We start from the raw sequence: 13,339 nt of genomic DNA, 5'->3' as shown, positions 1-13,339 counted from the left end.
AGCACCCGTAGCAGATAAAAAGTGACTGGACCATTTTGTTCATTAAATTCTACCCAATGGAGGTGCAATCCAAATTTTGATCTGATTGTCCGTTTGGGCGTTATCGTTCACGCAGTGCAAGCCACACATCGGTAATGACGTCATTATGTCAACCCCCTTTTCATTCCCTTAGGTGAGGTTTAGTAACATTATAATTATGTCGTTTTCCTATTTCCCACCTAAAGAATACCTGCTGTATGTTATATTTCAGCTTCCTTACATATTAGGAAGTAAGAGAATTAGTGATGAGCCAGTCAGTGAGTGAGTGAGGGCTTTCGCATTTATATATATATATAGATATGTCACCAGACACACGTCCCCGTGCCCACCAGCCTGTCACACATGTCCCCGTGTCTTTTCAGCCTGTCACATGTCTCCGTGCCCTCCAGCCTATCACACACATCCCAGTGGCTGCATCCCTCCCATCCCTCTCGCTACCGCCCTGTGTCTCCCTATCTCCTCCCTGCTACATAATTATAATGTTACTCCTGCTGCCCTGCATCTCCCTGTCCCTACCCTGCCACCATGTCTCCTTGTCCCCTCCCTGTTGACCTGCGTTTTCCCTGTCCCCGCCCTGCGTCTCTCTGCCGCCGCCCTGCACCTCCCTCACCCCTCCCTACTGTCCTGCGCCTGCTTATCCCCACCCTACCGCCCTGCACCTCCCTGTCATCCCACCTGCCGCCCTGCCTTTCCCTGTCCCCTCCCTGCCGCCCTGCACTTCCCTCACCCCTACCTATGGTCATGCGCCTCCCCTCCCTACCGCCCTGCGTCTCCCTGTCCGTCCCCACCCGGCCGCCCTGTGTCTCTCTGTCCCTTCTTTGCTGCCCTGCCCCTTCCTGACTTCTCCCTACTGTCATGCGCATCCCTATCCCCTCCCTACCACCCTGCATCTCCCTATCCCTTCCACAAGGTAATGACTTGAACTACACTGCAGTGGGTTGCTGAGGGGGTGAGCCTGCAGTGCTGGGTATTTTTTTTGTGTGTTTATGTTGGGGCCAATGTGTTTCTGTTATAGGGGGGTAGGGGGCTTTCAAGATTTTGCTATGGGACCCACAAAGTTCTAGTTCCGCCCCTGCGGATAGGGTCGACGCGGTCAGGGTCGACGGGCACAGGTCCAGGGTCGACCCCAGTGTCCAGATCCTACGGCCAGCCGCTTCAGCTTACGCGGGCTGGCCGGTACCTGTGACCATCGCGAATGGCGACCGATGGTAGCGATGGTGATCCAAAGTTGAGGTCTCGGATCCTCGGTAATGCTAAGAGGAGGCGTCTCTCTTCTACAGATGCCTCCTGCGGTATTATACCCCTTTCACATCGCAAACTCGGCTGTGATCCGGGATTTGAACACGGCTCCAACCCGGGTAAGAGACGTTCACATCGCAATACTGACCTGGGTTATTCCCAGGTTATTGCAGTGTTGGTGCCTTTTTGCCCAACCCGGGTCACCCAGTGTGATGTCATTTTTAAAGGACTTGATTGGTTCCCGGTTTTCTCAGTCAAATTATGTGCCCATGTTCAACTTTATTGCGTGTTTACACTTTGGGGTGTAGAGTCGGATCCATTCCGACATGCATTTGTCGGAATGGATCCCACAACCCCTATACAAAGAATCACCAAATCCGACTGTCGGATTTGAGCCGCTGCTGCTCACCTGTACGCTGCTCCTCTCTCATCCCGGCTAAGCTGCTTCCCGGCACTGCTCCATCCCCGGGCACTGCTGCTCTCCCTGGCGCTGCTCCTCTATCATCCCGGATCATCATCTGGGCAGGGTGGTTGGAGGAGGCGGCGGCAAAGAAGTGCTGAACTGGTCCAAATTAAGCTGAACTGGTTCTAAGGAGTGCAGAGCTGTGCAGACACGTGTGCTCGCAGTACTGTAAACAAACCTCAGCTGACTTCAAACAGCCAATCAGCGCTATTGCTTCAGAGCCGGGTCGAATATCCCGGGACTGTACCTTTTAAGAGCAAACTAACCCGGCTCCTTCACGTGTACAACCCTTCTTTTAACCCGGGAACAAATACCGGGTTGGACAACCCGGGATATTCAACCTGGCGCATGCACACCGCACCTCTACCTGCGTCGACTCAACCTGGGAAAAAGCCGGGTTATTTTGGCGATGTGAAAGGGGTATAAGAATTTTAATGAGATGGAATTGCACAGCTGCTTCTTTGCGGCAGTGCAATACATTCAAACAATGTATATAGGATAGTGGATGAACTTCTTTTTGGCTGGATGAGAAGAATGCCAGCATGAACTGCGCAGGGACAGCGTGTTTACGCAAGCGCCGTCCCTGAAAGGACATTTTGCCGAACAGCTGAGAAAGGAAAAAAACAGATAAAAAAATCACATCGATATTGACAGAAAATATGTGAGTCAATATTGCGATTATTGCTAAATAGGCCCCTATGTAACCGGTGTTTGCAGTCCTGATGTGTTACAGACTTCTGGGTCCTGTCAGTGCTATCCCTCATTCACTGTTGTCCCTCTGAGGAGAAGCACACAAAGCTATAGAATTGCTCCTCCCTTGTGCTCTATTACTGGAGGGTCCATGTGCCACTAAATATGAGATTTGTCAGCCCCAGCTGTCAGCTTTGCCTGAAACTGTAGCCTGACCTGCAGCCGTCTCCGTGCAGCTATGGCATCAAGTGAGGAGGACGGGTCTCTGGAAGAGAAGGAAAACTCCAGGAAAAAGACCATCGGTCCTGTGGCCACAGCATGGCTCACCTTCTACAACATTGCCATGACTGCCGGGTACGTACCACCTTGTGACCCTGCTCTCTGGGCTGGGATATTCCTGACAGTTTTGCATGATCCCTGGAAACATTGCAGCAATTCATTTATTGTATTCCTTACAGTAGACGTCTGATCTGTAGTCGTGTTGCAGAACTGAAATGATTGTCAGATGTACTATCTCATGGCCACAATTGTAAATAAATAAATCATTGTATGCTTTTAAACTGTAGAGTTAGACAGAAAATACCTCAGAGTGATGACAGGAATATAGAAACGTTTTACAGTTATCCAGTGCATTGGGAATGTGTGCAGCCATTCATAGCTCTGACATTTGTCTCGTGTAACGCACACACTTGTCAATCAGCTGACAATCAGCAGACAGCTTTCAGAAAGTTTACTGTTTGAATGTATTACAGTCTGTTTCCTGTAAAAAGAAAGGGAAGGAAAGGAACAGTGAATGGAGAGCAGTTTGTCTGCTGCTCATCCCAGTTGCATTTCCTAATAGGGTTCATTGGAGCAGCTGCGTCACCCTACTGCCGGTGTCTGTGGTTAAGTATAGCATAAGAAGCCAGTGGGCGGGGAAAGTGCTTCCCTAGGCACATTTTACTGTAACAGAAGCATGTATCCCTCGACTTATCATAGCTGGCTATTCACAGTGCAGCACTTCTCATATAAAGCAGACAGACCCTGGCCTGGAAGCAGGGGCAGATTGGGAACAAAAAGCGGCCCTGGAAAAATTTGTACTAGTGGCCACACATGGGCAGCACCAGAGGTGAAGGTCTAGTCATGGGCCATGGCAGCAGCACCCTCCCCCTCAAGGCTTTCCAGATAGTGGGCATGTCCAGCATCAAGGGGGAAGTTAAAAATAAATAAAATTAAATATTATGAGCACATTATATGATACACCTTCAGAATTTAGGAAACTATATCATTTTTTAGAAACATATATTTTCTTGCGTATTACACCAACCGTATCCCAATCACTATTCACTCAATCTTATATGTCAGCCAAGCAGGCAGACAGAGCATACACTAGATCATCTGCAATCACAGGCTAAGTGGCAAAGTCATTTTCATATATGCAAATAATTTTGCATCTTACTCATTAGGTCTATAAAAAGGACCACATGTCCTCAAACAAAACAGGCCCCATGGGTGCGCCGGCCCACCGGGAATCTTCCCTGTGAAACCTATGGCATACTTGCCTACCCTCCCGGAATGGCCGGGAGGCTCCCGAAAATCGTGTGACCCTCCCGGCCCCCCGGAAAGGTGGGCAAGCCTCCCGCTTTCCCCCTCGGCCGCCCGCAGCAGTGAACAAGTAGGCGGGCCGAGGGGGTCCGATGACGCGATTCGCGCTGAATCGCGTCATCGTAGCTCCGCCCCCCTGCTATGCAGCGCCTCGTTTCTCAGCACAGCACAGCGGGGGGTGGAGTCACGATGACGCGACCCTGATGCAACGCCCCCGGACCGACCATCCTGCTGCCGGCCACGCCCCCGAACCATCCGTCCTGCTGCCGGTTCTGCCCCCCATTCACCTACAACGCTGCCTCCTCCCGGAGGAGGAGGCAGCAAAGTAGGTAAGCCTGACCTATGGCCAATCCGCCTCTGCCTGGAAGTGTCTGCTTTGGGCTGGGTATGCATTGGCGTCCGATTCGCGGGTTAAAAATATGAGTTCAGGTGCAAGTGAAACGCACGTCAGACTCCTGTGTATCTGGTATCTATACTTTACACAGTTTAAAAAAACAAAAACAACCCATATACAGTAAGTTCACCATAATGTTAAAAGGCAAAACTTACATCCAGGCTTGAAGGAGAAATAATATTGGATCTCACCACCTACTGTGGCTCAAATTGTGGATCATTCAGGAATAGTGTGCAGATACTGTCATTGTTGTTGTTGTTTTTGTAAATAAAATGATGCTTACAGAGCAATAAACTATCTCCATCACTGCTTGTATGAAAGCATTAACATTTACCAGATTCACTGACTATCCTAGGTATAACAGCTGCCAAATCATAGGTGCTATAAAATGATTCTCTAGGGGTATGATGCATCTAAATGGGGGTACACACGTGGAGATTTCTCCCAGAGATGTGTGCTGAGCGTTCTAGCACAGAACGCTCAGCATCTCAGGATGCTCCGCACATAGCGCGATGTGTGCTGAGTGATTGGGGGACGGGGGACGCTCGCTACGCCCAGCGATCTAACTAGATTTGGCATGCATGCAGGCCAATCTAGAGCCGGCGAAAGCGACGCGCGGGACCACGCATCACTGTAGTCAGATTGCTTAGAAATTAAGCACACATTGCTGTGTGTGTACCCCCCTTAAAATTGTGACTCTTGAGCTAAATTTTAAGACTTTTGTTTGTTTCCTCTCATTGTATAATGGACCTGAGGTCTTATACTGGACATGGGGCCTAATTCAAGGTTGATTGCAAAACAACATTTTCCTCTAATGGGCAAAACCAGGTGCACTGCAGGGGGCAGATATAACACGTGTAGAGAGAGTTAGATTTGGGTGGGTTATTTTGTTTCTGTGCAGGGTAAATACTGGCTGCTTTATTTTTACACTGCAATTTAGATTTCAGTTTGAACACACCCCACCCAAATCTAACTCTCTCTGCACAGGTTACATCTGCCACACCTGCACTGCACATGGGCCCTCATTCCGAGTTGTTCGCTCGGTAAAAATCTTCGCATCGCAGCGATTTTCCGCTTAATGCGCATGCGCAATGTCCGCACTGCGACTGCGCCAAGTAAATTTGCTATGCACTTAGGAATTTTACTCACGGCATTTTCATCGTTCTGGCGATCGTAACGTGATTGACAGGAAATGGGTGTTACTGGGCGGAAACAGGCCGTTTTATGGGCGTGTGGGAAAAAACGCAACCGTTTCCGTAAAAAACGCAGGAGTGGCCGGAGAAACGGAGGAGTGTCTGGGCGAACGCTGGGTGTGTTTGTGACGTGAAACCAGGAACGACAAGCACTGAACTGATCGCAGATGCCGAGTAAGTCTGGAGCTACTCAGAAACTGCTACGAGGTGTGTAATCGCAATATTGCGAATACATCGTTCGCAATTTTAAGATGCTAAGATTCACTCCCAGTAGGTGGCGGCTTAGCATGAGCAAATCTGCTAAAATCCGCTTGCGAGCGAACAACTCGGAATGAGGGCCCTGGTTTTGCCCATTAGAGGAAAATGTTGATTTGCAATCAACCTTGAATTAGGCCCTTGGTGTAGTATGCTGATCATATGGTTGCATGCAGGCCTAGGAGCAGGGCCGGGCCGACGCATACGCGGGCTACGCAGCCGCGTTGAGCGCCGGGCCATAGAGGGCGATGCTGCAGAGAGTGAGTCACAGTGACTCACTCTCTACAGCAGCGGTGGCTAGCAAGCGGCTCGATCCGCTCCCAGCCACCGCTGCCCGGCGCGCACTGACGTCTCCAGTGGCGGTGTGTATCTGAAATTCAACGCCGGCCCGTGAGCCAATCAGAGCTCGCGGACCGGCGGCTGAGGCTCCTGATTGGCTGCCGGACCGCGAGCTCTGATTGGCTGACGGGCCGGCGCCGAATTTCAGATACACACCGCCGCTGGAGACGGAGGGGTAGGAGAGGCGCGCGCTGCCCTTTCCTCCCTTCACAGCAGCAGCAGCAGGTGAGCAGCACTTTTTTTTTTTTTTTCAGGGGAGGAGGCACTGTGGGGACATGTATCAGCACTGGGGGCATATCTGGCGCTGTGGGGGCATATCTGGCACTGTGGGGGCATGTATCAGCACTGGGGGCATATCTGGCGCTGTGGGGGCATATCTGGCACTGTGGGAGTCACTGTGGGGGCATGTATCAGCACTGGGGGCATATCTGGCACTGTGGGAGGCACTGTGGGGGCATGTGTATCTGCACTGGGGGCATAGCTGGCACTGTGGGGGCATGTGTAGCAGCACTGGGGCATAGCTGGCACTGTGGGGGCATGTGTAGCAGCACTGGGGGCATATCTGGCACTGTGGGAGGCACTGTGGGGGCATAGCTGGCACTGTGGGGATATGTGTATCTGCACTGGGGGCATAACTGGCACTGTGGGGATATGTGTATCTGCACTGGGGCATATCTGGCACTGTGGGCATATCTGGCACTGTGGGGATACTGTATGTGTATCTGCACTGTGGTTATATCTGGCACTGTGGAGATATGTGTATCTGCACTGGGGGGCATATCTGGCATTGTGGGGGTATGTGTATCTGCACTGGGGGGCATATCTGGCACTGTGGGGATATGTGTATCTGCACTGGGGCATATCTGGCACTGTGGGCATATCTGGCACTGTGGGGATATGTGTATCTGCACTGTGGTTATATCTGGCACTGTGGAGATATGTGTATCTGCACTGGGGGGCATATCTGGCATTGTGGGGGTATGTGTATCTGCACTGGGGGGCATATCTGGCACAGTGGGGGCATGTGTATCTGCACTGGGGGCATATCTGGCACTGTGGAGATATTTGTATCTGCACTGGGAGCATATCTGGCACTGTGGGTATATATGGGGGCATAGCTGGCACTGTTGGGATATGTGTATCTGCACTGGGGGCATAGCTGGCACGGTTGGGATATGTGTATCTGCACTGGGGGCATAGCTGGCACTGTGGGGATATGTGTATCTGCACTGGGGGCATAGCTGGCACTTTAGGGATGTGTGTATCTGCACTGGGGGCATAGCTGGCACTGTGGGGATATGTGTATCTGCACTGGGGGCATAGCTGGCACTGTGGGGATATGTGTACCTGCACTGGGGGAATAGCTGGCACTGTGGGGACATGTGTATCTGCACTGGGGGCATGTGTATCTGCACTGGGGACATCAGTCATCCACTATCTCAATGTCACCCTGCCTCAGTCACCCATTATCTCCCTGTCACCCCTGCCTCACCAGTAACCTATTATCTCCCTGTCATCCACTATCACCCTGTACCACAGGGAGTACAATTGTGTAGCCACACCCCTTTCTCGTAAGACCACACCCCTTTTATCCCATCAAGGGGCGCCAAAATAGATTTTTGCTTACTAAAAAAAATAAGCTTGGGCCGGCCCTGCCTAGGAGGGTAGTATGCTGAATATGGGCCCTCATTCCGAGTTGATCGCTCGCTAGCTGCTTTTAGCAGCAGTGCAAACGCTAAGCCGCCGCCCTCTGGGAGTGTATCTTAGCTTAGCAGAAGTGTGAACGAAAGGTTCGCAGAACTGCTTCAAAATATTTTCATGCAGTTTCTGAGTAGCTCCAGACCTACTCATACCTTGCGATCACTTCAGACTGTTTAGTTCCTGTTTTGATGTCACAAACACGCCCTGCGTTCAGCCAGCCACTCCCCTGTTTCCCCAGGCACTCTACGTTTTTAACTGACACGCCTGCGTTTTTTAGCACACTCCTGGAAAACGGTCAGTTACCTCCCAGAAACGCCCCTTTCCTGTCAATCACTCACCGATCCGCAGTGCGACTGAAAAGCGTTGCTAGACCTTGTGTGAAACTGCACCGGCTTTTGTGTAAGTACTTCGCGCGTGCGCAGTGCGGCCCATACGCATGCGCAGAAATGCCGATTTTTAGCCTGATCGCTGCACTGCGAACAACGGCAGCTAGCGATCAACTCGGAATGACCCCCATGGTGTGTGTGTGTGTGTGTGGGGGGGGGGTTAGTTGGGGGGTAGTATGCATGAGGTTGTATGGTAATCTTGCGTGGAGTAGTATATGCTGGCTATGTGGGGGAGGGGTAGTATACTGGACATGACGTTGTATGCTGTTCTTGTGAGGTGGGTAGTAGGCTGATCATAAGGGTAGTATGCTGGGCATGAGGTGGTAGGCTAATCTTGGGGGGAATATTTTGCTAGCCAGAGGGTTCTTATGTTGGCCATGGGAGATAGTACGCTGGCTATTGAGGGCAGGGGTAGTATGCTTGGCATGAGGTTGTATGCTGATCTCGGGGAGGGTAGTATGCTGGTCATAAACTGGGAACACACTGAGCGATATGTCGTCTGATCCGGCGGATTGGACTGACATATAGTTCACATCGGCATGTATCGGCAGTGTGTATGCTGCACATCAAACCTGACAACATGTATGCTAATGAAAGACAGAACAGTGATCACTGTTCACCTTCATTAACATCGCCCAGTGTGAACCCAGGTTCCGATATGTCGGACCATCGGGCTGACATATCGGCTGGGTACACGTCGCTCCAGTGTGTACCCAGCCATAGAGTTGTAATCAGTAATGTGCAGTCAGGTGAGGCAGGGGAAGCAGAGCCTCACCTGTTATACTCCGGTATGCACCAGCATTTTGATAAAATGATAAAAATTCTAAAAAAAATACAGAGAATATAGTCAAAACTGGAGTATACTGGCCTATGGGCCTAATTCAGACCTGATCGTAGATGTGCACATCTATGATCAGCCCACTGCGGCGCCGGGGCATGCACAGTTCAGACCTGATCGCACAGCAGCGATCAGGTCTGAATTAGGCCCTATGACAGGTGAGGCAGTGCCTCCCCTGCCCACTTTGTCCACATTTCTGATCAAAACTCGCCAAAATGTCAGCAGTATATACTGCTGCACCTGTGTATAATGCCCATGTCATATATGTGTGTGTGTGTGTGTGTGTGTGTAAATCTGGCTCTGATGCTAGTCAGTGCCACCCCAGTCATTTACTTCAACACACGTCACTCGGTTGTATTCTGGCCTAGGGTGGTATGTCACGGGCCATGGGGGCATTACACTGGCCATGCACGTGAAGTTGTATGCTAATGTAATCTTGGGGAGGGAGTGGTATGCTGACCATGAGGGGGGTTGATCGATGGCAATGGAGGGGGGTTGTAGTATGCTGGGCATGAGGTTGTATGCTTGCCACATTGTAATTATATTATGTAGGTCTAGCATATTGGACAGTGCCTTGTGCTTATATTGCCATCCGACTTGCATATACACTGCAGTACATTCTACCTCGTGTAGGCTGTTTGTTCGGTTCATTTCCAGATATGAATAATCCATTATTTTTCCACCAGCAGCAGCAATGTAGGTACAATGTATAACATTAGTCGTAAGCAGCTGTGAAATCAAAGCCCAGCACAATAAATAGGAAATCTTCCCTTATACTACTGGATGAAACGATGATAACAGTATTTGCTGGTAAGTGCACATTACAGCAGAGGAATGGACCGGACTTACTGTGAGACTGGGGCTGATCCAGCTGCATTGTGTGCTTGTTGGTAATGGCTGTGGATTTTTACACATGTATTCAGTAGGGATGTGCACTTGGGTTTTGGTTTTGGGTTCGGTTCCGCGGCCGTGTTTTGGGTTCGACCGCGTTTTGGCAAAACCTCACCGAATTTTTTTTGTCGGATTCGGGTGTGTTTTGGATTCGGGTGTTTTTTTCAAAAAACCCTAAAAAACAGCTTAAATCATAGAATTTGGGGGTCATTTTGATCCCAAAGTATTATTAACCTCAAAAACCATAATTTCCACTCATTTTCAGTCTATTCTGAATACCTCACACCTCACAATATTATTTTTAGTCCTAAAATTTGCACCGAGGTCGCTGGATGACTAAGCTAAGCGACCCTAGTGGCCGACACAAACACCTGGCCCATCTAGGAGTGGCACTACAGTGTCACGCAGGATGGCCCTTCCAAAAAACACTCCCCAAACAGCACATGACGCAAAGAAGAAAAAAAGAGGCGCAATGAGGTAGCTGTGTGAGTAAGATAAGCGACCCTAGTGGCCGACACAAACACCTGGCCCATCTAGGAGTGGCACTGCAGTGTCACGCAGGATGGCCCTTCCAAAAAACACTCCCCAAACAGCACATGACGCAAAGAAGAAAAAAAGAGGCGCAATTAGGTAGCTGTGTGAGTAAGATAAGCGACCCTAGTGGCCGACACAAACACCTGGCCCATCTAGGAGTGGCACTGCAGTGTCACGCAGGATGGCCCTTCCAAAAAACACTCCCCAAACAGCACATGACGCAAAGAAGAAAAAAAGAGGCGCAATGAGGTAGCTGTGTGAGTAAGATAAGCGACCCTAGTGGCCGACACAAACACCTGGCCCATCTAGGAGTGGCACTGCAGTGTCACGCAGGATGGCCCTTCCAAAAAACACTCCCCAAACAGCACATGACGCAAATAAAAATGAAAGAAAAAAGAGGTGCAAGATGGAATTGTCCTTGGGCCCTCCCACCCACCCTTATGTTGTATAAACAGGACATGCACACTTTAACCAACCCATCATTTCAGTGACAGGGTCTGCCACACGACTGTGACTGAAATGACGGGTTGGTTTGGACCCCCACCGAAAAAGAAGCAATTAATCTCTCCTTGCACAAACTGGCTCTACAGAGGCAAGATGTCCACCTCATCATCATCCTCCGATATATCACCGTGTACATCCCGCTCCTCACAGATTATCAATTCGTCCCCACTGGAATCCACCATCTCAGCTCCCTGTGTACTTTGTGGAGGCAATTGCTGCTGGTCAATGTCTCCACGGAGGAATTGATTATAATTCATTTTAATGAACATCATCTTCTCCACATTTTCTGGAAGTAACCTCGTACGCAGATTGCTGACAAGGTGAGCGGCGGCACTAAACACTCTTTCGGAGTACACACTAGTGGGAGGGCAACTTAGGTAGAATAAAGCCAGTTTGTGCAAGGGCCTCCAAATTGCCTCTTTTTCCTGCCAGTATAAGTACGGACTGTCTGACGTGCCTACTTGGATGCGGTCACTCATATAATCCTCCACCATTCTTTCAATGGTGAGAGAATCATATGCAGTGACAGTAGACGACATGTCCGTAATCGTTGTCAGGTCCTTCAGTCCGGACCAGATGTCAGCATCAGCAGTCGCTCCAGACTGCCCTGCATCACCGCCAGCGGGTGGGCTCGGAATTCTGAGCCTTTTCCTCGCACCCCCAGTTGCGGGAGAATGTGAAGGAGGAGATGTTGACAGGTCGCGTTCCGCTTGACTTGACAATTTTGTCACCAGCAGGTCTTTGAACCCCAGCAGACTTGTGTCTGCCGGAAAGAGAGATCCAAGGTAGGTTTTAAATCTAGGATCGAGCACGGTGGCCAAAATGTAGTGCTCTGATTTCAACAGATTGACCACCCGTGAATCCTTGTTAAGCGAATTAAGGGCTCCATCCACAAGTCCCACATGCCTAGCGGAATCGCTCCCTTTTAGCTCCTCCTTCAATGCCTCCAGCTTCTTCTGCAAAAGCCTGATGAGGGGAATGACCTGACTCAGGCTGGCAGTGTCTGAACTGACTTCACGTGTGGCAAGTTCAAAAGGTTGCAGAACCTTGCACAACGTTGAAATCATTCTCCACTGCGCTTGAGACAGGTACATTCCACCTCCTATATCGTGCTCAATTGTATAGGCTTGAATGGCCTTTTGCTGCTCCTCCAACCTCTGAAGCATATAGAGGGTTGAATTCCACCTCGTTACCACTTCTTGCTTCAGATGATGGCAGGGCAGGTTCAGGCGTTTTTGGTGGTGCTCCAGTCTTCTGTACGTGGTGCCTGTACGCCGAAAGTGTCCCGCAATTCTTCTGGCCACCGACAGCATCTCTTGCACGACCCTGTCGTTTTTTAAAAAATTCTGCACCACCAAATTCAAGGTATGTGCAAAACATGGGACGTGCTGGAATTTTGTCCATATTTAATGCACACACAATATTGCTGGCGTTGTCCGATGCCACAAATCCACAGGAGAGTCCAATTGGGGTAAGCCATTCCGCGATGATCTTCCTCAGTTGCCGTAAGAGGTTTTCAGCTGTGTGCGTATTCTGGTAACCGGTGATACAAAACGTAGCCTGCCTAGGAAAGAGTTGGCGTTTGCAAGATGCTGCTACTGGTGCCGCCGCTGCTGTTCTTGCGGCGGGAGTCCATACATCTACCCAGTGGGCTGTCACAGTCATATAGTCCTGACCCTGCCCTGCTCCACTTGTCCACATGTCCGTGGTTAAGTGGACATTGGGTACAACTGCATTTTTTAGGACACTGGTGAGTCTTTTTCTGACGTCCGTGTACATTCTCGGTATCGCCTGCCTAGAGAAGTGGAACCTAGATGGTATTTGGTAACGGGGGCACACTGCCTCAAGAAATTGTCTAGTTCCCTGTGAACTAACGGCGGATACCGGACGCACGTCTAACACCAACATAGTTGTCAAGGCCTCAGTTATCCGCTTTGCAACAGGATGACTGCTGTGATATTTCATCTTCCTCGCAAAGGACTGTTGGACAGTCAATTGCTTGGTGGAAGTAGTAAAAGTGGGCTTACGACTTCCCCTCTGGGATGACCATCGACTCCCAGCAGCAACAACAGCAGCGCCAGCAGCAGTAGGCGTTACACGCAAGGATGCATCGGAGGAATCCCAGGCAGGAGAGGACTCGTCAGAATTGCCAGTGACATGGCATGCAGGACTATTGGCATTCCTGGGTAAGGAGGAAATTGACACTGAGGGAGTTGGTGGGGTGGTTTGCGTGAGCTTGGTTACAAGAGGAAGGGATTTACTGGTCAGTGGACTGCTTCCGCTGTCGCC

General features: G+C 50.2%; 1 protein-coding gene across 2 annotated transcripts in view; it reads left to right on the top strand.

The window, feature by feature from the left end:
• Positions 1-13,339, top strand: part of HACD1 (3-hydroxyacyl-CoA dehydratase 1) — a 195,393-nt gene that overhangs the window by 74,606 nt on the left and 107,448 nt on the right. Inside the window, exon 1 of one of the 2 annotated variants that reach the window (XM_063921534.1) lies at positions 2,603-2,785. The exons of the other annotated variant lie outside the window; for it this stretch is intronic. Coding sequence (XP_063777604.1) covers positions 2,670-2,785 — 116 coding nt within the window. The 5' untranslated portion in view covers positions 2,603-2,669. Of the gene's footprint in view, positions 1-2,602; positions 2,786-13,339 lie in introns of those variants that run through there. 2 annotated transcript variants of the gene reach the window in all.

Source organism: Pseudophryne corroboree, chromosome 5 (assembly GCF_028390025.1).
Source record: "Pseudophryne corroboree isolate aPseCor3 chromosome 5, aPseCor3.hap2, whole genome shotgun sequence".
In the NCBI taxonomy this organism is placed as follows: Eukaryota; Metazoa; Chordata; class Amphibia; order Anura; family Myobatrachidae; genus Pseudophryne; species Pseudophryne corroboree.
This window is presented reverse-complemented; position numbering and strand designations above follow the sequence as displayed.